General features: G+C 40.8%; 4 protein-coding genes and 1 non-coding gene across 5 annotated transcripts in view; 4 read left to right on the top strand and 1 right to left on the bottom strand.

The window, feature by feature from the left end:
* The window catches only part of mthfd1l (methylenetetrahydrofolate dehydrogenase (NADP+ dependent) 1 like), a 37,635-nt gene extending 35,281 nt beyond the window's left edge, over positions 1-2,354 (bottom strand). Inside the window, 4 exon segments of the mRNA XM_054618134.1 lie at positions 353-406; positions 522-572; positions 814-898; positions 1,791-2,354. Of these exon segments, the coding sequence (XP_054474109.1) occupies positions 353-406; positions 522-572; positions 814-898; positions 1,791-2,182 (582 nt within the window). The 5' untranslated portion in view covers positions 2,183-2,354.
* A 1,344-nt stretch (positions 2,355-3,698) lies between these two features.
* On the top strand, positions 3,699-6,918 carry LOC129107337 (syntaxin-11-like). The gene is made up of 2 exons (XM_054618799.1): positions 3,699-4,198; positions 5,138-6,918. Exon 2 carries the CDS (start codon positions 5,251-5,253, stop codon positions 6,145-6,147), a length of 897 nt encoding a protein of 298 aa, XP_054474774.1. The 5' UTR covers positions 3,699-4,198; positions 5,138-5,250; the 3' UTR covers positions 6,148-6,918.
* Positions 6,919-7,272: 354 nt separating this feature from the next.
* LOC129107394 (syntaxin-11-like) lies at positions 7,273-9,999 on the top strand. Its single transcript, XM_054618875.1, has 3 exons — positions 7,273-7,338; positions 7,733-7,940; positions 8,734-9,999. The coding sequence occupies exon 3, from the start codon at positions 8,739-8,741 to the stop codon at positions 9,636-9,638; it is 900 nt and encodes a 299-aa protein (XP_054474850.1). The 5' UTR covers positions 7,273-7,338; positions 7,733-7,940; positions 8,734-8,738; the 3' UTR covers positions 9,639-9,999.
* Positions 10,000-11,204: 1,205 nt separating this feature from the next.
* trnal-uaa (transfer RNA leucine (anticodon UAA)) lies at positions 11,205-11,287 on the top strand. The gene has a single exon. It is a non-coding gene; the product is annotated as a tRNA-Leu (tRNA).
* Positions 11,288-14,724: 3,437 nt separating this feature from the next.
* The window catches only part of utrn (utrophin), a 173,805-nt gene continuing 162,766 nt past the window's right edge, over positions 14,725-25,763 (top strand). The window contains exons 1-2 of the mRNA XM_054618782.1: positions 14,725-15,142; positions 16,994-17,134. Coding sequence (XP_054474757.1) covers positions 17,062-17,134 — 73 coding nt within the window. The 5' untranslated portion in view covers positions 14,725-15,142; positions 16,994-17,061. The remainder of the gene's footprint in view (positions 15,143-16,993; positions 17,135-25,763) is intronic.

The following is a 25,763-nucleotide window of genomic DNA, read 5'->3' as shown; positions in this document are numbered from 1 at the left end:
TCATTAAGGGCAAAGAGAGACGCAGTTGAGAGGCTGCATCCCATTCAAATGAATACGATTTATACCATGAATTTAAAAAAATAAATGAACAGACCCTAAGGAGTGACTTAGTCAATTAGGAAGTCATGGTTTAGCCCTGTAACAGTAGATATATAATAACTAAGTCAAGAGAAGTTTGAATTATTTAAAAGCTTGCAAGAGGCACTGATTACCTTGATGTTTATTACAACCACCATGCTGCACAAACACACAGCAAGGGCACTGACTTGCTAAATAATGAGGGGGTGGGAAGAGTTTTGTTGTTTTATGCGCTGAGGGGAAGTAACCAAATTTGTGAGTCAGCTTCACTTACTTCATCTTCACTGCACTCCTTTGCCAGACAAATCTGGGTGATGTTTAAGCCAATCTGTAGACATACAAAGAAAAACAAAAAGAGGGTTGACTGCTTGAATAATTATGTATATTTGTGAAAAGACAAAATTGGTATAATTTACATATATATCAGCAAGAGAGGAATTTACCCTTCCTGCGATTTTCTTATTGATCTCCAGCAAGCGGTCATCTTCACCTGCCTTTGAGATAAAATGAGTATACGGAGTAAACACACACACCTGATAACACAAGCATCTTCAATGGCTTCGGTAAAACAGATAAACCTTAGGTTAAAAGGTAAGTTAAGAGGGATTTAGTGTCGCCATAGCACAACACAACTATTCCATGGTAACCGTCCACAAAATTATAACTTGCACACAGTCTTTTATTCTACAATGGGAAACACAAACTACATAGTTATTTGTTTTTTGCTTACAATACCTGTATTATCGCTAACAAAGGTTGGACGGTTGAATTTCTTCTCTGCAGAGCCACCATTGCCTCCTTGGTGCTCTGAACCACCTCACTGTGAGAGAATAAACTGGTTAGCAATGTCCACTCATCTATTGATGAAACACATAACTTAAGCCAAACACACCCATAATATAAGTTTTTGATAAAACAGAAATGAGACATTAAGAATAGTTTATTCTGTGTTTGTGGGCTAACTTGGGAGGAAGGATGAAACACTTAATTGTGAATCATGCCTCAAATTCCCTCACTTGCCCAATTCAAATTAAACAATAATCCACCCAAAGGAACCCCTACAAAACAGTAACTCCAGTACATATATTGGAAAGAGAGTGATTTGGCTATATTTGCTGCAGTTAAAGGAATACCACATCAAACTAAAAAACAGATTTTTGATGTTTGCACCCATTGAACAAGATTGTTGCTGCGCATGCAATAAGGCGTGGGAGGGGCTAATATGTAAATGTATAAAGATAACACACTGGCCTATTTTGTTGTCATAAATATAAACATTCTCCAGATCAAATTCACCTCTAGCTGTCATTCAATGTACTTCACATTTAGAAGAAAAAAAATACATAGTTTGAACAATAAACAGTAAACACTATGCAAACACACACACATACATACAGTGATGGTGGCGATGTTACATGTCCAAAACATTTACATTAAAACTCTACAGCACGACCCTTTCACCCACACGTGGTTATTATCTTTATTCCCTGCGAGTTCAGGCACATTTAAGCACGCTGTGTTTGGCAACAGCGGAGTAAAGTTACATCAGCTGACCGGGCTCCATCTGATCATCTCGGGGACACGTGTGCCGGCGAAACAGGAAACAGTAACTATCTATCACTTCAGGAAAATGTTCTTATTTTGGGTTAAAAAAGCAACAAAGAGAACAGTGACACAGTGGCGTAATGTTTGGTGTGTTACAACGCACTTACCTCAAAGAACTGTCGCATTCAAACCCATCATCCTTTCGCGACTGTTTCCCAAAGTGGACGGCTGATTTGGGGTTGGTACCCCCGCTGCTAGTGGCGCTTGCAGCCCGGAGAATCAGCCGGCTGTGGAGAGGACCCACCGGGTGGCATCTCCGCGTAAAGCCGCTGACCCTGCTTCCTGGACGGGCTGGATGTATCCGAAGGCTGCCACAAGCACTGCGAATTAAAGACAACTTCATGGCCGTGTTTTGTAGTTTAATTGTGGCGTCTAGCTTTTGCGTAAAGGGTTCAACCTCCGGGAGGAACCAAAATAACGTGGAAGTGGCCACAGGGTCCTGATGGAGGCACGCTGTCTTCAGGGGCAGTCGGGTTTTTGAACACTCAGAGGTCTGCATACATGAACAACCCCCTCAGATGTGACGCTGTGTGTTAATAAGATGACGGAAATGTGGATGCCACGTCCTCTGCGTGTTGCCCTGGTGTAGCCTATTGTTCGGCAACATTTTGTTCATGTTATGTTTTTTTATTATAAATAACCTATATGGTGTAATGCGTATTTGTATTTCCTGTCCAAAAGTCACTGTTGTTGTTAAAAGACCGAATGAATTAAAACATTTTGGCATGTGTCCTATGTTTTGTTATCCACAAGGGACCCTGAAAGTTTATTAAAATTTCCGAGGCACACATGAAAGCAGCGACCTCAGAAGAAGGTGCGTTCATGTGCTTTATTGACACAAAAAGAGGGGAGGTCAGTTTAGGCCACATGGCTTCAAAACCTACAATACCAGTCAAAAGTTTGGACACACCTTCTCAGTCAATGTTTTTTCTTTATTTTTCTTTTTTTTTTTTCTACATTGTAGATTAATATTGAAGACATCCAAACTATGAAGGAACACATATGGAATTATGTGGTAAACAAACAAATGCAAAACAAACCAGAATATGTTTTATATTTTAGATTCTTCAAAGTAGTTGAATGAGAAGGTGTGTCCAAACTTTTCACTGGTACTGTATGTCCTTTAAATCTTATGACGATGAAAAAAAAGTTATCTATTGACATGTGTACATGGCCTATAATAGAGACATTTCTGCATATGACAATGTGTGCATGAAGAAGAACAGCAAGTACATTTATATCTCAGCTCATCCAGGACCACCACAGAACCAGTATAAAATACATCTTTGGAAAAACTGCAGTTGAAAGAAGGTCATCAAGTATTGTTGCCGTTAAAGAAAGAAGATGCCTAACCTTGGTAAAAAAAAAACATATTGCTGATTGTGAATTGAAGCTTGTATTTGTAAGTTTGTGTGTGTGTGTGTGTGTGTGTGTGTATGTGTATATATATATATATTAACATGTGACTTAACGTAATTACAGTTCAATGGACCACACAACAGTAAAAAACAATGGTTGTAAAACAGACACATTGGAATCAATAGAATGTGATTTTTTTACTTTCTTCAGAGGTTTACACAAAGGTTTTACAGTTATGCAAATGTGTGTCCATACACCAAAGGAAGCTAAACAAACAAGATATTCCTGATAACAATGAAATAACTGCTTCATTTAAATGCAGAGAAAACAAAAGGCATTTCCCACTGTACACTCATAATGATTTTACTGGGGTTGGAGGGATGATACCCGGCTTCCTGCTGCAATCCAAGTAGCATATGAACCATCATTTGAAAAGAAGCCAACCTGTCTGGCCCCTGACCCCAAACCACTATTTTTAAATAAGTTAAAACTACTTTAGACTTATATCTAAGCAAACGGAAGTTAATTTCAAATGTGTCTACTCCCACTTGCTCTGAACACTTTTGAGAGCAAGTGGAAGTAATGTGGGTGTGGCTGGCAAAATCTTAAAGTCAATCCACCTCAACACACGGGCTGCGTTATTTGACGCACTGGTGAGAAAGTGCGAGTATCACTCTCCTCCAAAGTCAAAAAGAAATCCTTCCATGGCGGCCGAACACAGTTGGTAATTTACTCCCGTTCATCCCTTTTTGTCCCAGGCTTCCCTTTACATTATATAAAAAAATACAGCTTTATGAGAATAAAGAGACTTGCGAGTTGAAATTGGCACTCACTTGGTTCATACACACCAGCTGCTCACACACCTCGTTCTATCCAATTGACGCACCTGAGATGCAGCGTCACTCTTCAGGCCAAACCGACCGGGTTTCATTCCTGAAGTCACAGCAGCACAGTCGCATGGCGTGGCGCAATCCACCACCCTAACACAACCCCATCTGAATACCAGTTCTGGCTTCAAAGATAGCTATAATTACGCATATGGCCCTTTGTTCCTGCTCACGGACCGGAGCAGTCGACTTCATGACTGTAGCATGGTGCTGCTGTGGCATACGTTAAAGGACAACGTTTGATATCTGGGGACTTGAGAGCACAACAGGTAAGGAGCTTTTTTTGGGGGGGCTTCTATGGAAGGATGGGTGTGTCAGATGTATGTGGTGGTAGATACTCAGTAGGTTGGACAAAAGGCTATGTACAAAAATAATTAGCCATATATAAAAATATACTTTACATTCATTTATCATCATAGCTTTTATATTGTTTACCATTTGTACATAAAGGCACCCACAACATGCCTGTATGTATCCTGGTACCAATAATTCTGATCATATTGTCACCACAAGACTGAGCAGTTGCAGATCTGAATAATTCATATAAAATAAGTGGTTTTTCAGGAGTATTGAGTATTGTAACAATAATGACTTCCAACCCGATGGCCAGGAACTCTTGAGTCAATAATATTATAAATATTGGTGAATCTTAATGTTTTATACATTACTGCTTGTTTTGATCAGAAATAAATGCTATTATTCCTAGCTGGAATAGGAAAAGACTACAACAAGATCAGGGAGCCTTTCCAAAGGCCTTCCAATGATGTCACCAGCCTCTTAATTTTTCATAGTTCATGTTTGTTTAAGAGTTTTACACAAACTGGAGTATATATCCAATATATGCATGTATCTGCTGAGTCTCATGCTCCAGTTAGTTAAAAAGTCAAAATGCCGGTCTAGAGAAAGACGTCAGACAGATCACAAGTTAAAATAACTTGTCTGGTGAGGAGGAACACATTTGATTATTGTTTGGAGAACCTGTTAAGCCAGTGCTGGGTGGGTGGAAGCTGAAGAAGGAAAATGCTTTTTAAACAGGTATGCCAGCTTAAATGAGACACTGGGTGTGTTTGAACTGGCAAATGTTTTCTGTTTGGATCTTGAAAGTCATCACTGTCCCTTTTTGCTTTATCCAGCCATATACAGTGAAAAAAAGGTTCAATTTATGAGCTATGAATTTAAAGATTTGTTGTTGTTGTCTGCTCCTTCAGGTCAGCCATCTTCAGTGAGTCACCTTTACCAATGTGTGAAAGAAGAGGAAAGATAACCGGACAGAGAAAACCTTCTTGACATCCGTAGCCTTCGCTTATTCTCCAGCCCAACCATGAGGGACAGACTGAGCAACCTGCAGGAAATGTCCAACAACCATGTGGAGCAGATGGAGTACGCAGACTCCACTGTCTCCGACACCTTAAGCAACGTGGACCTGGAAGAGGAGCTGACCCATGAGGCGGTGGTGTTCGACAACAGCCCTGCTCTGGAGGGGATCTTTTCCCAGTCACAGGATATCCACAGAGAGATCCAGCTCATCCGCCTGGAGATCAAAAGGCTCCGTGAGCAGAACTCTCGCATGGGCACGGGTGTCACCACCTTGAGCGTTATCAAAAGGGACTCCAACGCCATTGGTGCTGATATAAAGGCTCGGGCTGAGGGTGTACTGGTACACCTGCGGGAAATGGACGACTCAGCCCACAAGCTAGGAGAAGAATATGGCCTGAATTCTGCCACCAACCGCATTGCCAGAACCCAGTATGCTTGCCTCAGCAACGGTTTCCGCGATGCCATGTTTGACTATAACGAGGCCGAGATGAGTCATCGGGAGAACTGTAAAGCCCAGATCCAGAGGCAAATGGAGATAGTGGGACGTGAGGTGACAGGAGAAGAGGTGGAGGAGATGATTGAGAAAGGTCAGTGGAACATCTTTACCGACAACATTATGGCCGAAGGTAAAACGGCTCGATCAGCTTTGTCCCAGATTGAGAAACGTCACCAAGAGCTGGTGGACCTGGAGACCCGTATCAACGCCATCCACGAGATCTTCCTGGACATCGCCATGCTGGTGGAGGAGCAGGGCCCCATGCTGACCACCATCCAAACCAACGTTCAGAAAACCGACGAAGGCATACAGGAGGCCCTCGTCAAACTCGGCAGGGCCAAACGTCATGACAAGAACAACCCCTTTAAAAAGATGTTTTGCAGCTGTTTCCCATGTGTTGACTGATGACTGTGCAGTACAGAGATGGTAGAGGGAGAGAAAAAAAAAATGTGCTGTCTAGACAAAGACAAGGGGGGAAATCTAAAGAACAATAAGCATTTTTCTGTATGTATCATTAGAATAACTTCTTATTGTCACAAAGTCTTCATCAACATGGCCTTTAGAGTTATTGCATAATATCTTTCCAGGAAGTAAAATAAAGGTTTCATAGAAAGGTTGAATCTTTGTGTCTGTCTAGATTGAGAAACAAAGGTTAAGTATTTTACAATTGTATTAAAGTGAGCCATTGATTGATCATGCAGACGTGAAAAAAATGGTATCTGAAAATATATTGTTCAAGTTTTTGTAGCCTGCTGATTTTTCCACAACAACACAGTGACTGTCAGAAACATTTTTATAAAATTGAGATGCAGGTTGGAGCTGGGCAAGCTGTCTGACCCGGTGGTTTTCTGTTACAGTAAACTAAAGCCTAAAGAAATACTATTATATACAACTTTATTCAGACTATTGTTACCTAAGATTATTTTATAGTGTCTGAAGTCATTCAGGTCAAATAATTTATCACTACATGTCAAAGCACTGGTTAAAATGGATGTCCTAGAGGTACGGCTCAATGAAATTGTACAGTTTAGTGGTTCTTGATTGGATTGTTTATATTTTCTACAATACTATATAAACGTATAAATTATAAAAATTGGTTTGGTTGAAAGTAACTAGCCATTCTCAAAATCCTCCACCTTTTTCTGATATCTACCGTCTTATTTGAGGACACTAGAAGCGGATGTGATGTATCCTAATCTTTTACTTCTCACTGCTATATTATCACTATTTCCTTTATTCTCTGCTGTCATGAATCTTATATAAACAGTTATATTAAAATCAATGTGACTGTGGCTTTATTCTTGTTAGAACATGAAATTTACATCAACATATGAAAATAAAGACCTTTTGACGTGATGATAACCGTAGCATTTGGTATATACAAACATATTTTCTTAATTCAAGTTTTCAATCACTAACTCACAAGGGGGCAGAGCTAAACATGTTGGGTTGCAACAGCTCAATCACAGGTGTTACACATTTCATTCCTGTAATCACTGGCATATTTCAGGTTCTCAATCCAGGCCTGGACCTTCTGAAGGATCCAGAGTCCTCCCACCCCAACGTCACCTCAGACACACACATCTACTCACACAGGTGTCATCACTTACCAAGCATATGGCAGCTTGTGTTGCATTGGTCCAGTGTAGTGCTATAATATAGTTCAAGGGAATGTTCACCCCCAAAAATGTTAACATATGTTTTTGTTTATACAAGTAGTGCTATTTATTACTCAAGGTTGTTCTGGTGTGTGTTGATTTGTTTTGGAGATATTGTCTGTAGAGATGTCTTCCTCCCCCTAAAAATTACATGTGAAAGAAGTAACTTTTTTTTTCAACCTTTAAGTCTAATTTCTCAAATTTCTTCAATTACTTTCTTGTGAGAACATTTGTTCTAGATGCATCATTTGACAGGAATGCTGTCTTACTTAATCTACCTGCTCCCTGAAGTGACAAGAAAAAGAACCAAAAACAATACATCTTCCTTCAAGGAAGTATTGTGTGTTGCAGTGGGAAGGCCCATATCTGTCACCTGGGAAGGGGTGGCAATCACACACGCTGAACACAGAGCAGACACACAACTTCTTCTTCAGAATAAAAAGATGTGTTTTCCAAGCGCCTTGGGACCAAACAATTCAGCCTGACACACTTTGAATAGATTTACTTGCTTTCTGATTTTGTGGGAGCCGGTCACAAAAGGTAAGGAACTTTGAGTTCGTAGTTGAATTATATTTTACTAATTTTCTAAGGTAATATGTGGAGCAGAGGCACCTGGAGACGGATAATTGGACCTAATCAGTGCAGAAAGAAGGTGCTGATTCAATGACTATTAAGAAGATGACATTTTAGTGTTTCATCATACATTGTGACAACTTTTGAAATGTCGATTTTGTACTTATTTGGTATGAGGAAATGTGTTTTCTGTGTACAGACTTTGACTGAATTAAATATTCAAGCAGAGATTAAGGCAAGCGCCAGAATTTTGAAACTTTTGGGCAGCGTATGATTGACAAAATGAATGTACCGAAGAGCTACTTAAACATATATGGTGCAACAGTATCTTCTGCCGTAACCCCCCTTTCAAAGGAAATGTCTGTTTTCAATAAGATAAAGTCTTCCTTGTTCCTGGTTTGGAAACAAAATTCTTTTAGCTTTGACTGTCATTGTTGTTTAACACCGAGAGATGGCCTATTGCTGATAAACTGACCAGTCATTGTTGCTGTAGTTGTATAATACTGACATGTTGTTTGGATGGGTGGTGTAGCTTCCCTTGGTGAAGGAATTAATCTGTACATGCTGTCATCAAGGTACTCAATGTTTAATGTCATTTTTATTTTATTTTATGGGGAACACTGTATGCCATTACTTTGAGGACGATAATACCATAACGAGTGTGTCCTCAGCCAAACATGTAGAACGCAAACTAACTTTGCATTATGAATTTGATCTATTTGCACAATAACCAACATCTCGTTTTGCACTTGTCTCTCAGGCAAAATGCGGGACATGCTGGAGAGGCTGCAGACCATTAGTGAGGAGCAAGAGGACTACGAGCCAGAGTTTTATGGACCTGAGTACGATGTAGATAAGGAGACTCTGCCTCAACAGGCGGTGATGTTTGAGAACACCTCCACTATTGACAACATCCTGAGGGAGGCCCTCTCCATACGCAAGGAGCTCTCCTTGCTCCACTTAGAGGTGGAGCGTCTGAGGATAAATAACGAACGCTTTGGCAGCTCTGTGCGGCGCCTCACCCTACTGAAAAAGGACTCTGACTCGATTGCCAGGGGGATCCAGCAACGTGGGGGGGCTCTGTACCTCCGCCTTCAGGCCCTGGGTAAAGAGAGCAGCCAGCTAGAGGAAAAAGAAGGTCCCAACTCTGCTGTGAGTCGCATTGCCCGAGCTCAGTTTGACACACTGTCCCGTTTCTTCCGAGATGCCATGAGTGACTACAATGAGGCAGAGGAGATGCAGAGGAATGCATGCCGGCGGAGGATCAAGAGGCAGGCCTCCATACTGGGGACTGAAATCTCGGATGACCAGCTGGACGTGATGGTGGACAAAGGTGGTGAGGGATGGTCGGAGCTGTCCCAGAGCCTGCAGACCCAAGGTGCACGCTCGTCCCGCTGGGCGTTGTGCGAGATCAAAGGCCGACACAAGCAGCTGGTGGAGCTGGAGGTCAGGCTGAATGAGGTCCATGAACTGTTCCTGGACATGGCTGTGCTGGTGGAGGAGCAGGGATCCATGCTTAATAACATTGAGGCTCATGTTGTTGGCACTCAGGAACATACAGAGAAAATTAATGTTCACATCAAGAAGGCCCTGCAGTACAAGAGGAAGAATCCTTTCAAACAATGTTGTCCCTGTCTACCCTGTTGGAAACACAACCTGTTTTAGGGCTTTTTTTTTTATTTTATTTCTTTAATTTTATGGATGATTTGAAAAATGAAATAAACATTTACCTGTGTAAAAAGTTGATAAACTTAAAAGTGATATTAAATGTATTTAATTCATGATAAATAAAGACTTTACTAGCACCCTCATGAGTATAAAATGTAAGAGAAACAGTTTTGCTGGTGAGGAGCAGAACACTGTATATCCTTAATTGGGGTGTGAGGTTTTGGAGTTACCAGCTGTCTTAAATGTAATCTAAACTTAAATATTTTGTTATTTGGGTTGGAGTATTAATGTTAACAAGTACTTATTGTGTTAATGTGTTGACATTAAAAGGAAAAAAAAACTGCTGACTTTAATTAAATACCTGTTACTTGTCCACAGAGAGGTATTTTGCCAGATATGTTCAAAAGAAAAACAAATCACACCTCTGTTTTAGGGCATTCAACATTATGTGCAGTTGTAAATACGCTGCACATAATGTTATCATGTCATCATGTGCACAAACAACAAAATCAAACTATTCATAATCAGCGTGTCCCTCAGATGTTCCCCTCCGCCAGGTTTTTCTGCCGCACTTAGCCCTCTATTGTGGCTCACCTCCTTAAAAGTTAAATTTAAGCTTCCTCAATCTTGTGCGACTGTGACAAACTTACAGACGGTGATCTCAGATGCTTATACAGTCTGTTGGCTTTAACTGGTAGCCCTCTAATGCCACTTTTGGTAAAGTTGTGGGCTCATCCTAATGGGTGATGACACCATCTGATGTAGGTGGTAAATATGCTATTGAGCAATTAAGTTGGAAAGGGTCAAGATGACAGCACAGCTTCAGGTCGAGCTTTAGTAGTTTGAAATGTTACTGCTTTGTTTTGCATTTGAACGCCATCTCTTTTGGGGAAAAAAGGTGTTATTTGGATTTTTGTAGCCTACTAGTTCACATAAAATCTTGCTCCAATGGTTGTGCAAAGCAAAACATGGTAGATCTGGATGTGACCACTAGTCCTCATCTCAGTTGGCTTCTTTAGCTTGCTTCATGGAGGGGTAACTGTAGATCTGAGCCCTTACAGAAATATCATTTGTGGCCGTGTTTGACCATTACATACAAGTCATACGATTCAAGAAAATGGAGACAACAAGAAACAGGAAGTTAACGAGCTAACATCACTGGGACAGTTGATGGGAACAAACACCCTTAAGTTAGCACAACTACTTAAGGTTAGCTAGCGCTGGAAACAAACAAACAAACAAAATGCTGAGATAAGAAGACAAAACGTCCCCTAAAATGTGCCGTGTTGCGTTTTAAGTCACATCCGAGTAGTTCGTTGAGCACACAAGCAAAAATAATGCTCGGCTAACTAGCTCCCCTTGAATCCCTGTAGCTAGCAGTACGGTAGCACGTTAGCTCAAGGTTTCCACCTGACGAGTTACCGAGGACGAGGCATTGCTGATAATGAACTACTGTAACAATGGCTCAATGCCAACTCCGTGAATTTGAAGAAAATACAACAATCATGTCTCTGTCAGGTAGTAAGGTAATGTATCCGAAATGAGGCAGAACGTGGTGTATGTACCAGGATGGCCGAGTGGTTAAGGCGTTGGACTTAAGATCCAATGGACATATGTCCGCGTGGGTTCGAACCCCACTCCTGGTATCCGTTTTTGGTGCTGTCGTCTACATCGTAACGCTCTCCACATGACAGTGTCCGATAGGGCGAAACTGGCATTATAATAGTACACGCCTAGTACAGGTAGGTAGGTGAACGTTATGCTGGCGTGGAAGGAATGCATTGTCAATCTAATAACTCAGACAAAAGAAAAGTAAGGACATAACCATCAAGATAGTGGTAACTATTAGAGAACTCTAATGAAAGACTGCTCCTCTGTTGTGATATTGTTATTATTAATACCCTACTGTGATCAACGAAGGCGCCTTAACTGCCCTTCTAAATAACCCTTATGCTTTTTTTTTTATTAGTCTACATTCATTTAAGCTATTGTGAAAATAGTTTGAATTTTCTCTACTTTGATTGATCAAGATTGGCAAGAAAGTAGCAGTTAAGGTACAATAATGCTGAATTATCTGGGCGCACAAGTGCCAGTATAAGCCCACCTCCTGCTGGTTTATTCAGTTAAAGTATCCATACATGTGGCATATTTGGTGAATATGTCTGTCTGATGATATCAGATTAATTTCAACCAGGTTGATTGAGATTAACGTGTTTATAAATTTACAAATATCTGTCGTTTATATGTTGTTTATTTGTTTAGTAAAGTCCTCCAGGTATATGTGGCCTGTAGGAGTAGTTGCACCTTTTGGGCAGAAGAGGGCACTCCAACCCTGTGTTGTAGTCTCTGGGCTGGAGTCCAACATTGGCTCATTGAAGGCCTCCACACTCTAACCCCTGTAATTACACAGCAAGGGCGATGCCTCAGGCTCATGGAAAGCCAGTCATCTGCATCTGCCACAGGAAAAGCTTCCCAGATAGAAATAGCTGTTACTCTTTTAAAGTAGTATTCAAAAGTTTGTTGCACTGTAGTCACATGGATAATAGAGGTGTGGATGGAAAATAAGCCTTTTTGAAACTGTCTCCACCCAATAGAATTCTATACAGTTCTTTTGCCTCGCAGTGCTCACAAACAATGAATGTAAGCATGTACAACATGTGTAGCATATGGCAGTTTCCTACTGGAGTATTGCAACTGGAGTATTTATACTTCAGAGATCCATTATTTTACTCAATAATCTATTTCAACATGTCAGTGAATCATAGGTGAGAATTCCCACCTGTCTCCCTCCATACTCACCCCTAAATAAATATGCTGTCACTCGATAGGTGTTGGAGGCCTAAGAGAGCACTAATTTGTGAACTTGAGCTTCTTCTTTGAGCTGTGTGAGGAAGCGTCCACAAAAGAGCCCCTGACAACTGAGAAGAGGGAGGGGGAAGGATAATGGCCGACAATGGATGATCAACATCTCTGCATCCCCAAAGCCTCAGAGACTCTTTCTAATGGGCCTTAATCTATTATTCAGTCCACTCAGGTACCGGAAAAGTTGTTGCCTTTCAGGCCAACACATCACTCAATACAATAAAATGAAACCTGAGATAAGAAGTGGTGAGAGGGTTTATTGTAATGATTATGGCTAATGCTGTTATTATCATTATGGTGGATTATATTGCTACTGTTATTTTCTATTATCTTAAATTGTTACTTGCCTCCGCGTTTACTCACATTTTAACTGTCAAGTGGTCTACTTTATTGTTTTCGTTTGCATGTCATGTATGAAAGGTGCTATATAAATAACGTTTATTAATATTGAGTGAAATGTTTAATCTTTTGAATACCTTAATTCCAATATAATAGAAATTAAATGGAGTGGATTTTTAGGAAAACATTTTTTGTGTGATATGAAAATTTGTGTTCAGCATTACTCTTTCACTTGTTTTCGGAGCACCAAAAGGAAAGTGAATTGACTATAATTAATATAAAACTAGAATCCAAGCAGAACTATAATTTACACTTCTGACAAAATTATACTTGAGTATTTCTATTTCTTGCCACCTTTTAGTTCACCAAATTAATAATAAAAAATAATTTTACATTTATCTAATAACACATACAAGTTACTTTGCAGACTGGCTTAATAATTTACATAGAACACATGATCAGTTATAGATTAAACTAGCCTACCCAACAGTGAATAAGGTAGTTTAAATTAACTTAACTATGACCTGTTTATATATCAATAAGCATATTCCAATAAAGTATTATTAAATTAATTACTGAAGTACATTTTTGATGCTTTACTTACATTTTAATGGCACTATTGCTGTACTTTTGCTTAAAGTAACTGTGTAGTATTAGGGGGATCTATTGGCAGAAATTGAAGACAATATTAATATGTTTTCTAAGTGTAAAATCACCTGAAATTAAGAATTACTGTGTTTCTGTTAATTTAGAATGAGCCATTTATGTCCACATAATGGGTGGGTCCTCATCTCTGAGATGAACTTACTTTCACTAATGCAAAAAATAATCTCTGGCATATTACACGTGGTATATTGCAATATAACAAATATCTTGGATCAAATGGCTTTGTCCAAATAGTCAATTAAAGAAAGCTGTGGTGTCTTTACGTGGAAAAGTTTCGAAGTCTCTTGTCCTAATAAACATTCCAGGTCTTATTCCACAGTTTAAGTTTCTTGTAAAGTTTTGTGTTTCCCAGTGGGAATCACTGGTTTCGTTGATGTTACGTCACGTGACGCCCACCGCGCCATGTTTCCATCTCAGCGTCAGGAAAACTTTTACAGCCAGAGGGGAAAAACTCCAGATGAGTGTGAAGACCCCCACAGTGAACGCTGTGGCTCCGGTTAAAACCTTCAAAATAAATGTCTGTGTTACATTTATGGAGTAACCTCCTTAAATGATGATTATGGAGAGTGAAAGGGAAACATTTAGAAAATGTTACTATTGCTTAAGCTGTAACAGTCATAATATGTGTCATGTAAAGTATTTAACATTTTATACAAGGGTGGCAGGGTACCTGTTTGTGTTGGAGGCCTCAATCGAGATCTATCGTTACATTACCAAGGCAAAAATGGATCTAAAAATTGCACAATTATGTCAATGAAGACTGCAATAGTCTTCATGCAATTTGTATTCGTATTAGTTTGTTGCACTTAATGTATTCGTATTAGTTTGTTGCACTTATTGTATTCGTATTAGTTTGTTGCACTTATTGTACTTGTATTAGTTTGTTGCACTTAATGTATTCGTATTAGTTTGTTGCACTTATTGTACTTGTATTAGTTTGTTGCACTTAATGTATTCGTATTAGTTTGTTTCTGTACTTTTGCTCTGGTTTATGCTCTTAGATTTCTTTAAGAAAGGAGATGCACTTATGACTCCTGGTGACTAGTAGTTCTCTTGAATACCTATGTTGAATACACTTACTGTAAGTCTGCTAAATGACTGTAATGTAATGTAACTTAACGTGATTGTCATGACGGGACCATCTTCAGAGACCCTTTTACTTTGAAAAACCTCATCTAGCATTTCCGCTTTGTTCAGCCGACTCTGTCCAGCTTTACATGGCTGTGAGCAGCAGGGAGAAAGAGTCAAGTAAGCAACAGGAACAAAGTTGTGGGACGTGAGTCCACGGTACCGCGGTGTTCACCCGTGGAGTGTAATAACCATCTCTACCGTCCCCAGGAGGCAGTGCGCGCTGTGTGTTAAACACTACGGGGTGTGCTTTGCTTTGCTTTGCGCTGCAGGAAGGCGTCCCAGAAAGCTCCAGGGACTGGATGCGCTCGAAGACGGTTAAGAAGAAGAGTTCCTCGCACCGAGTGGAAAATGCCGTAGATTAACTGGACTAATGTAACGTTACATTAAACTTTCCCACCTTTCCAGTACACTTTACGTCACTTTGTCTGTCCCCCATACTCAACACGCGTTGGGCTTGTCCTGAGGGAGCCCGTGTCCTGACTCCCCTGGTGACAGCAGCAGAGGTGAGTGTTGGCTCTGGATTCCACGGTCTGCTCCGGACCTGGAACCTTCATTTACCCGTCACCGTAGCAACGGAATAAAACGGTTGTGGTGTCAGTTAGAAGTCAGACGTTGGGTGTAAAAGTGACCGTTAAAAGTTAGAACGTTCAAATGTGACGTCAGACGGTGACTTTTCTTACTTATGAGGAGCTGTGCTGAGGGACAGCTGTTGGGTAGAAAAAGTGCAACCAGCTTTGAAAAGTCAGTAAGCTGTAAATACCGCAGGCACACAAAAGAGATAAAACATTAACTAAGATTGGTTTACAGTTTTAAAGTCCCTTTATGTGTTTTGTAACTATATCACTGTGTTGTTGTGTTTTGTTTTTTTTTACCAGGAAGACGATAATCTCCTCAGATCAATACAACAAGGGACTACTTTAAATGTATTGATCTCAAGCCAAAGCACTGACACCGCTATTGTTCAAATAAACCAGAAAACTACACTTGTGCCTGTTGAAGTTCACAGTCACAAAGATTTCAGTTCAAACTGGTGGATTTGTATCCCTTCAGTTGTCTAGGTTGTCACAACTTCTTCACTCACAGTGAGAGGAACTGAAATTGTAAAGCCGCCACCAGAAAATAGACGGGACTGTCTTCTCCTTCAGTTTACAGTTGTTATTTTTGGAGTCTTGCATCATCTCTCAAGAGCTGTAACTCACCAAGCACTCCTCGATTAAAAAAAAAAACTGCACATGCACTCCTTTCATGGTAAAAGCAAGCTATTTTGGGAGTGGACAGAGTTGGGTTTTTAATGAGAGGATAAGCTGAATTAAAACACACCACGAGCACAACCATCACACTTAAACGCAGGTGTTAAAAAAGTACCTTTGAGACTGCAGCACCAGCCGACCTACTCACTAGGTCAAATAGACCTTTGGAAATGATGACAGATGGTGTTTCATTATTGGAGCTACTGAAAGTTGAGCACACATCCCTTGAGAACAAAAACCACAGTGCCGTTTGCCAATATTAGCACATGACAAGACGTTACAATTTAAGTGTAATATAATATTTGATCAATCGCCTAGAGGAGACTCTTGATTACTTGAAACTTTCACCACTTGCAAGAATCCGTAGTCCAGGGTTAGTTGCTTTGAAAAAGGTTTGCATGATGGTAAACCTTACCCACCCTACATAATACCATCAGATACCTCTGAAATCATTGTCAGGGTCTTAAATTAACGAAGTATCTAGTGACTAAGTATATGTATCAATATCTGACACATATACAGTGGCAAAACTTTGTAATTCAGCATGACGATCAACAGAACTGAGCATCAGAAGAATGCATTAGAATTGTCAAGACTTTGAATGTGTAAGATGGTTTTATGGGGACCAACCAAAGAAATAAAGGCACACTAAACAAATCTCTATGATGTCTGACCCACCTCTACTTAATGCCTTCTGGGTGTCTCAAACTCTGAGATATTGGCTAGTGTTTTACGAGCCTTTACAAAAGTCTACAGTATGATTATACATTATTACACTATCAATTACTAATGGGATTGGTTTTAGACGTAAATCACTGCGCAGATTGTCAGCTAAGGGTATGAGAACCAGTTTGTTTCCACCCCAGAATTGTTTAGCGGACAGGGAGGCGAAGTCTCAACAGCTGTTAGTGCTTTAATGACCTACGGTGATCCTTGTGAAGAGTCATATCTTCCTGCGTGCTATGTGGCCATGTTTGAATGTTTTGTGGTTGAAGCTCCAATGCATGTGGCCCATCCCCTCTCCAGGGCTCCTCTGGAGATTATTTTCACTGCTTTAAGTCACTTTAAAGCAGAAAGGAGCTTATGTTTTATTCTTACTTCCAGGTGCAGAACGAGGGCTGGAACTGTATCACACAATTTGAACCGATAAAGCATTGAATTTATTGGCTACCATGGCATCGCACGGTGACAGCGCAGAGGGAGGAGCCAACGAAGAGTTCAACGACATCATAAAGTGGAGATCTGGTATGTTTTTGATATTGTCATGTTGAGGCTATGCTTAACATTTAATACTCCATACTGGACACACCTCTTGCAGAGTGTGTATGCATGTGTGCTGAACCAAAAGCTGTCAGACTATTTGGGGGTTTTACGCAAAATGACATGTCTTCTTATAAGTACGTTGTGAGAACTGTTGTACGTGCATAAGAGCAGTCACTGAAAGGAAAACACTGACCGAGCCAAACAATCATGTTGTGCATGGTTAACCTCAGTTCCCATGGAGGCAAAAGGAAAAGGGACAGAGGGAAAGCAACAAAGGCACGAAGAGGAACAGGAGATGGTTGATTGTGACACGTTTGCAAGGAGAAAGAGAAAGTCACAGGCAAGGTGACCCATGACAGCGGAGAAAAGGGAAGACAAGAATGAAGGGATGGGTCTAAAGAGCCGCACCCTGCAATCCCTTTCTCTGTTCATCATTCCATTCCATAGGTTCATCTTTTGTAGACGCCACCTTCAGAAAGAGAGACAGACGGACACACAAACAAGTTGTTGCTCTGGCAGGAGGAGTGCCTCATTTAAGCAAATTGAACCGGATATTGTGTGTCCATCTCTGCTCAAAGATGGAATTCTCGCTGGATTTTGGAATAGGCTTTAACTTTGAGTGACTTTGTGTTCATGAGCTCTACTTTTGCCGAGCATTTGTGTTGGTGTGATGATAAGAAGTGATTTAGGGAGACATAGAAAGAAAGATAAAAAAATAACTTCTTCTTTTAAGAACAGGACTTTAGTCTGAAACTTCACAACGGCATTACACACTTTGAATTTATAGAATTAATATATCGATACTTGTATATCAGGCTAGAATGGTTGATAAACTACTCCACATTTGAAATGCTTGTTTGGTAGATAACGTTAATGGTATTGATAATAATGATGATTTTTCATAGTGATTGATTGAATTAATTCTTCAATTCAATAGTCATGCACAAAAGTGGTATTCAGCCCACATTGTGAGTCTTGCCACTGTATTACATTACATACAGACAAAAATATGAAAAACAAGCACACATATTGGCTTTATTTATATGTATCAAACATAGTATGTTAGACTTAAACTTAACAAAACTAAGCATGCAACGCTGACGTCCAGTGATGGTTACGCTTTAACGAAACTGATTCTTGTATGTAAACTGTTAAAGCAGCAATAAGCTTAAAGCAACAAATCCTCGGTATGTAACTTCCATTGGTTTAATAATATTAACTGCAATGTGGACCTGGAATTCATCATATAACTGCATATGTTGGCATCTTAAAGTGGTGGTCTGCCATGTGCTTTAATTGAAATCTGCTGGACATCCTTCCCCAGTCCCCCAGGCCAACTCCCCATCCTTACTGTCTCTCTTTACTGCAAACTGTGAAATAGAAAAAGGAATACAAAAAAAAAGTTTTATCCATCCTGTCCAATCCATGTGCCAGCTTTCCACGCCCGTACAGCCTCGGAAGGCTGGCAGATTCCTTGCCGGCAGGAGTTTGCAATTTACAGCGCTTGTATCCAGACCACAATGCTTTTTCTTACAAAGATTCAGGTTTCCATAGCAACCCCAAAAGTAATGTTTTCTTTTCTGGCAAAGAGGGAACATTTAGCACGTAGCTTAGCTGCACACGAAAACAACCCACAAAAAATTGCAGAGCCCACTTGTGTCGAGGCCTTAGCCTAATCGTTTCTGGGCTCACGGAAATATGGCTGAAAATAGGTGTTCTATTCTTTAATTCAGAGAGTATGTGAACTCTGGAATCAAGGTCAAACCAGGGAAAACATCTGCACACATCACAATGAGAAAATTAGGAAAGTGTTATTTTTCACCATGCAGCACTTACCTGGGTTTGTCTGCTGCGATGTCAGAAATTGAGACATATATAGATGGTGAGGTGTAGAGATGTATGACATACATGGGGCTAAGACATGTACTTTGAGAGGAGATTGACAAGCAGGTGAGTATGTTTGTGTGTGTCTCTGTGTGTGTCTCTGTGTGTGTCTGTGTGTGTCTGTGTGTGTGGCAGGCAGGTGGAAGAATGTTTTCACAGCTGAGACAAGCCTTGTTAGAAAAACATTAGCCCACTCCTTAATCTGATCTCCCTACCAGCCGCCACGGGGGCGTGTCTGAACGGTTGAAGACTTCATTCACAACATTGGAGTGTACGCCCAATAAGCATGCACGCACGCACCTCTCTTTCTTCGTCATCATTGCTGACTGTGAGAAAGTTAACACCGGTCATCCTGATTTTGTGGAGAAGGTAAACGGAGAGAGGGAGAGAGTTTCAGTTATTTCAGCTGCTGTGTGCTCCGTATATAAACTAGTACTACGGTGAGGTCACCACTCAAATGTGTGCTAAAACGTGTGTGTGTGTGTGTGTGTGTGTGTGTGTGTGTGTGTGTGTGTGTGTGTGTGTGTGTGTGTGTGTGTGTGTGTGTGTGTGTGTGTGTGTGTGTGTGTGTGTGTGTGTGTGTGTGTGTGTGTGTGTGTGTGTGTGTGTGTGTGTGTTGTGACTGCCTCCTATGATGGAGGTCAGCAAGCTGTCCCTTCCACAGACATATGCACATACATACCTCTTGAGGGAGGGGGGTGTGGCTCATGTTTTCCAGCGTGTCAAGTTGTTATGTAAGCTCGCAATGGACCAGCATGAGAGAGAAAAATGTGCAGGTTAGAACCGTGTGAAGCTGGAGAAAGTAGTGCTTCCGGGAAAAATTGCCTCTACTTTATTAGGAACTTAACTGTGCGATTGACGGGTTTAACGCATTAAAAAAATATGCCCGACATGTACCTGAGTCGGGGAAGCCCTACACAAGTGCTGTTTTTCTTCTTCTTCTTGCTGCATTGCCCGGTTGGTGGGATGTAGAATTTCAGTTCCTCCCACTGAAAAATACTTTAAAGTCACAAAAAAAGCTTTTTGAAAAGAAGACATTTTCAGCAACAAATTTCATTATGACCAACAGTTTGAGTCATTTATCGAACAAATTAATTGTTTCCTGCTCGTCAACTGTGAGTATTTGCATTGTTTTTCCTAAACAACTTCAGGCAACTTTACCCTGAGCTTTAGGAACTTCTGACAGGTATATTGTCTCGCATTAAATAGACTTAAATCTTAAACAATTAATCTACAGAAATCCTTCACAGACAAACTGTAACGAAGGCATCATTACCTGTAGCCCTAAAGTTGACCTAATAGGCTGATCTCTGCTGGGAACCAGATGTGTGTGGTTTGGGTCATGGCACAGCCGTTTTTTAAGGGCTCAAACAGATGTTAAGGAGTAGTTACAACCATTTTCTGACTAAGTCCTGGTCTAATTACCTTATAACACCCTGGAGCCATATCTACCTATCCTGCCTTTACACTTTCCCTGCCCCTACCCATTCCAGAGTGCAAACAAAGGTGAAAGGTCATATATCATCCACAGGGTTAGTAACTGTTGTTTAACAACCATTACACAGTAATATACACTCACCTGACCTTATTTCCTCACTGTTTATTTGTCACTTGAGAGCTCTGAAGGGGGAGAGCCGTCTCAAAACTAGACTCGTACATCTCCGGTTACCTGATAGTCTTGTTCTTCTTCATCTTTCTATTCTCTGCTGTTTTATACCTTTTCTTTTCCCTCACTCTTTACTCTCCCCTGTTGTTCAGTGGCTGTGACTGTGCATTTGTAAATGTGAGAGTATAACAGCAGCAGCCACAAGCAACATCTGCTTATGTAGTATTTTCTTAGGTGTAAAATGCTGTATAATAAAATGACACATTATTGAGTTGGACATTTTTTGTCATCCTAGTCGATGGATAACCATTGCTTTTTTGTCTGGTGAGTGAGGCAAACCTATCCTCCAGTTGCATACTTTCCTAGCAGTTGGTTGGTGACTGGTGCTAATGTCCAACCTTTGTGTCTTATAAGAGAACAGGAACGTGATTGTCACCAAATGGAGGGTGTGGTACGAAGATTTCCGTGGAGATTTGTCGCCATACTAGCTCAGTTACATGTCACTGGTCCTTAATTCTTGGCTCGGCTGCTCCTAGCAGGGCGGACCGAGTACTAATAAAAGTTCAAGCTGTGACAGCAACAACTTTCTGTCAGGGAGTGCAGTGTTACGCAAATACGTAATGATGGGTGTGCATCTGCATGTGTGGGTAGCATGGAACACAAATCAAAACAAAGAAGCTTTCACTGTGGCCACCCCCTCGTTGGGAGATGTCATGACCTTTCTTTGCCTCTGGTGCTTGGGCATCACTTTCTTCACTTTCTTGTTGGATCTATGGTCAGTGAGATTTCTCATGAGCATCTTTTGACTGAGAGGAAGCAAAGTGTCCGCAGGGAATGCGGCGGGATATATATATATATTTATATATATACACGCAAAAGTGTGTGTTTGTGTTCGCCTCTTTGCTTTAAGCTGCCTGGGAAGTGGGAGGAAACAAGCTCTGCTAAATTCAGGCTGGAAATTTGGGAATTGAAGTACTGGCCAAAACATCTCCCACGGGTGTGGTTGTCTGTTGGACTCTGCCTCTTTGGTCTATGTCCATGTCAATGTGTGTTTGCGCACCCAGCAGCATCAAGACAACCACGCCCAGCTGACATTTCAACTCCTCTAGAGAAGGCTGAAAATGGCAGAAAATGATCAGTGTTGAATGTTCCTGTGGTCGTTGAACACATGCAAAGATGTCTCCTCTTTCCTGTGTGTCTCCCGTTTCCAAAGCAAGCCCTTTTGGTTTAAATCTCCCTCTCAGCCCCTTTTCCTAGCTCATTAGGGCTCCAAAGCCATGTTGCCCAATCTACCTTCTGACCCCTCGCATGACAGGATTTACTAAAACAAAAAAATAGGCCGAGGCCCAAAGAGAGTTTAGATTAACCCTTTAAAGCTACTGTGGTATTTCACCACTGAGGAAATGACTTGAAGAGATTGGATCCCTCTGTTGAAATGCCTTTTTTCTTATCGTGCTGAAGTTTTTTTTGTCCTATTGGTTCTTTAGAAGTTACTTGTCGTAGTATTCATGGGCTACTAGATGTATTATGCAAATATTTTAAAGCTTTCTGACACTGTGTGATAAGTGGTAATGATACCAATAACTCTTTTTTTTTTTCTTTTTTTTTTTCTTTTTTTTCCTACCTAGCCCTGGAAGGAGTTTAGAATATAACTGATCCATCACAACGCATTGTTTCTGTATCTTTCCAATACTTCATAAAGTGGTCAGTAGAGGGGCACAGGACAGACGCCCCAAAAAAACCTTTAACAGGGAGAAAAAAAAGTATGAAACAGATGAGGGATCCCTCTCCCAGGATGGACAGAAGTGCAAGAGTTGTCATGTGTACAGAATGAACAACATAACAGAGCTACAACACAGTCAATGCTTATGATATAAGTGTTTCATAGAATGATTACTTAAGATATGGGAATCTACTTTTTCCAAGGGTGGAGGTCTGTGGCATTGGGAGAGATTTGCATTTTCCATCTCCTTTCCTTGGATGTCGGTTAGACCACTGACTCGGCTGCTCTGTATCTGTGTATTCGTGTGTGTGTGTGAGAAGCACAGCCATGAATACCTGATCGCATCTGCCACTTCTGGAAATGTATTCTCAGAGGAAAAATCCACCCAAAATCCATTTAAAATCAACCATTTTCAACATATTCTACCTTTTGTGGTATTGTTAACTGCTCTATGTTGAGATTGTAATCATAAAGACACCTATCACTGGAGGAGACAGTAGCCCCAAAAGGCCATGGGTTTGTTGCAACAAAACATGTCAAAGTTTGAGTTAGGGGTGTGACTGCTGTTTTGTGACGGGGGGGGATCATAAACAGAAATCAAAGTTGACAATCAGGACAGGAATCTGAGAGAAAGAGGGCACAACTATGAAATTAATTACATTATTTAATTACAAGTTTCTGCAGGACATCAAAAGAGTGATAGTACAATGGAAGTTTCTGTCAGTGGAGAATGGATGTCAACAGTGAAGCCTATTATTGTAACTAGAAGGCATGGGCATGTGACTATCCTTGATTGTAAATTATCTTTTTTTGATGCAGTCTAAATCTTTCGCAGTTTATTGAGCTTGTGGGCGAGGAGGCTTTGGCGGTCAGCCATAAGAAGATACAGTCAGGGTCTTTATTTCAGAACTATGAACCTTGTAGCTTGACATAATTGTTTCTGTAAGGCTGTGTGACATAAAGATTAGTTATTTGATTCATATATCAACATAAATAAAGTGCGACTTACTATTTACTCAAGTTTAAATAGCAAACATCCAGTAAACACGCAGCTCTAAATGCCACGTTAACTCAAGCAATGTTTGTGGGGAGACATGAAATGCAGTCCGACATGGGGTTTTGATACCACGAGCAGATGAAGTGTATATATATGTGTGTGTATGTGTGTGAGAGAGACACAGAGATGTTTATGCCAGTGCTGTGTGCATATGCACTCACACGGCTTCATTCAAGCGGCTTGATGACGGACGCTCTCGGGGTGGTGTGTGAGGATGGAATGATAGAAGGGGGACGCCTGTCTCTGGGATCATGACTGATGCAGCCAAGTGGAAAGGCCCTTTTTTGGTCTCTGATTCCTTCAGTCACTGCCAAAGCCAGCCTCACCCAAACCCGAGTCATTCCTCCTGAGTTGTTACCAGAACAGCTGCTTACAACAACTCTCTCTGGAAGGAAGTGGATTTAATTCAGTCGGACTCAGGAAGTTGGTCACGGGTGGACCGGGCTGGTATTCCTCCTCTACTTCCTCTTTGTAAAGGAAGGAAAATAAAAGAGAACACAAAAGACAGGGAAATGAACTTTCTCTCTATGTTTCCCTCCCCCCCCTTCCCACTCCACTCTTGCATCCCATCTCTGTCCCTATGTCACCCTCTCTGTGGGAATAGAGTTGTTTGTTCAGTTGCCCCTCATTGACTAAATATGTCAATGAGCAAATGGACTCAGACCTTTGGCCTGTTTCCTGTTCCACCACACTGACTCACAGATCTGGATTAAATGTCAGGAGTCACAGTTTTTTGGCTGCATGTCCTGCATTTATTCCGAGTCATTTCTTTGATTTTCAAAGGTTTCACTTTCATATAAACAGTAGTAAAGGAAGTGGCTTCTGAAGCCCATAGGTGTCAGCAGTATGTTCTAGGGTTTATCTGCTGCTACTCTCTGGGACGTGGGAGACTGAGAGCCGTTGTCCCTGTGGGTGCTTTGTTTTTTCAGGGAGAATCAGCTGTCAGTTAAAGCATCACATTTTGTATGCATACACACCAACCTCTACGTCACCTGTCACTTACCTATTTAACTAACTTGCTGAAGCAGCCTCTGGTCTTGTCACTCACTTTTCTCACCCTCCTGTCGAGTGTGAGCATGTGTGGGATGTCACATCAGACAAACCCGGCTCAGCACCCCAAATAAACAAACCCAGCATACTCGATAAACACTCTCACACCTCTACTTCCTCTTTCTCTTTTCTCTTTTTTTCTCTGCCTCTCTGTCTCTCTCTCCCTCCACCACCACCACCACCACCTTCTTGCCTTCCTGTTCCGGATTTGTTTCTCTTTCTTTCTCTGTCTTTTTCTGTTTTTTTTGTATAAAGACTCTCTTTCCAACATGAATTTGAGCAAGTGGATGTCGTGGAGAAAGCGTAACCTTTTCAGGCGGAAAGGAAAGCCTGAAAATAGTCTTGATTTAGGTAAGTGGATGATCTGTATTACTGTCCATCGCTGGAGGGGTTTAAACAATGAATTCAAAGAAGAATGTCAGGAAACTAAGATGTCTATCCACTTTACTTACAAAGTGATAAGGCACTTTATCTTTTTTAGTTAAACCAAACTGAATGTCCCAAATAATGCTCTAAACATGCCACCAGTTGTTCACTATTTTTCAAACCATCAGACAGCACTTAAGTGTAGATTTAACATCATCTTTCCATAACTGACTTTTGTTTTGTCTCTGATGCTTTATGCATATGTTGTGTGTGTGTTTACACCTTTCAATCTCCATATATTTGTAGTTTCTTAATGATGTGCTGACCCGTATCTTAAGCATCTCGGTGTTGTACGCAGCCTTTTCTATATGCAGCTTGTCAACAACTGTGAGGCACATTTCTCACTTTCATCACGAAGAAAAAACGACTTGTACTAAACTAGAACGTTTTTAGATGTGAAAAGGTTTGTGAAAGTGAAATAAGGTGAATGTTTCTGTCATAAGACTATGGGCCATTTTCAAATTTTTTCACACTGCGTCACGTTTTCTAGTTGAAAACGGTTGACCCTCTTTGCATCTGAAGCCTTTCTATTTTTTTTTGTCAAAGTGCATGCATTTTCTACATCACTGAACTGTTCATTTGGGCCACACACATCAGACACTGCTTCTTTGCGAACCTCTCCACATTGTTAGTTATTTTACGACCCAATATTTTAGGTAACTTAAGGATTTGATTTGATGAATGTGAGCAAACTCTGAGCTTGGGAGGATTTCAAGCAGATGCAGATCCAAAAGTTAAAGCCTCAGCCCCCCCCCCCCACATATTTGGGCGGGGATCTCTGGATGATACCTTCTTTGTCTCTTTTTCCCATCTTGTCACGGAATATGCACTCCGTCGTTTGGCACGCAGGGATGGTGCCGAACAG

The sequence above is a fragment of the Anoplopoma fimbria genome, chromosome 18, assembly GCF_027596085.1.
Source record: "Anoplopoma fimbria isolate UVic2021 breed Golden Eagle Sablefish chromosome 18, Afim_UVic_2022, whole genome shotgun sequence".
NCBI lineage: Eukaryota > Metazoa > Chordata > Actinopteri > Perciformes > Anoplopomatidae > Anoplopoma > Anoplopoma fimbria.
This window is presented reverse-complemented; position numbering and strand designations above follow the sequence as displayed.

What these genes read in the sequence shown, in the direction of transcription:
- LOC129107337 (XM_054618799.1), top strand. Translation starts at nt 5,251, where the DNA reads ATGAGGGACAGACTGAGCAACCTGCAGGAAATGTCCAACAACCATGTG.
- LOC129107394 (XM_054618875.1), top strand. Translation starts at nt 8,739, where the DNA reads ATGCGGGACATGCTGGAGAGGCTGCAGACCATTAGTGAGGAGCAAGAG.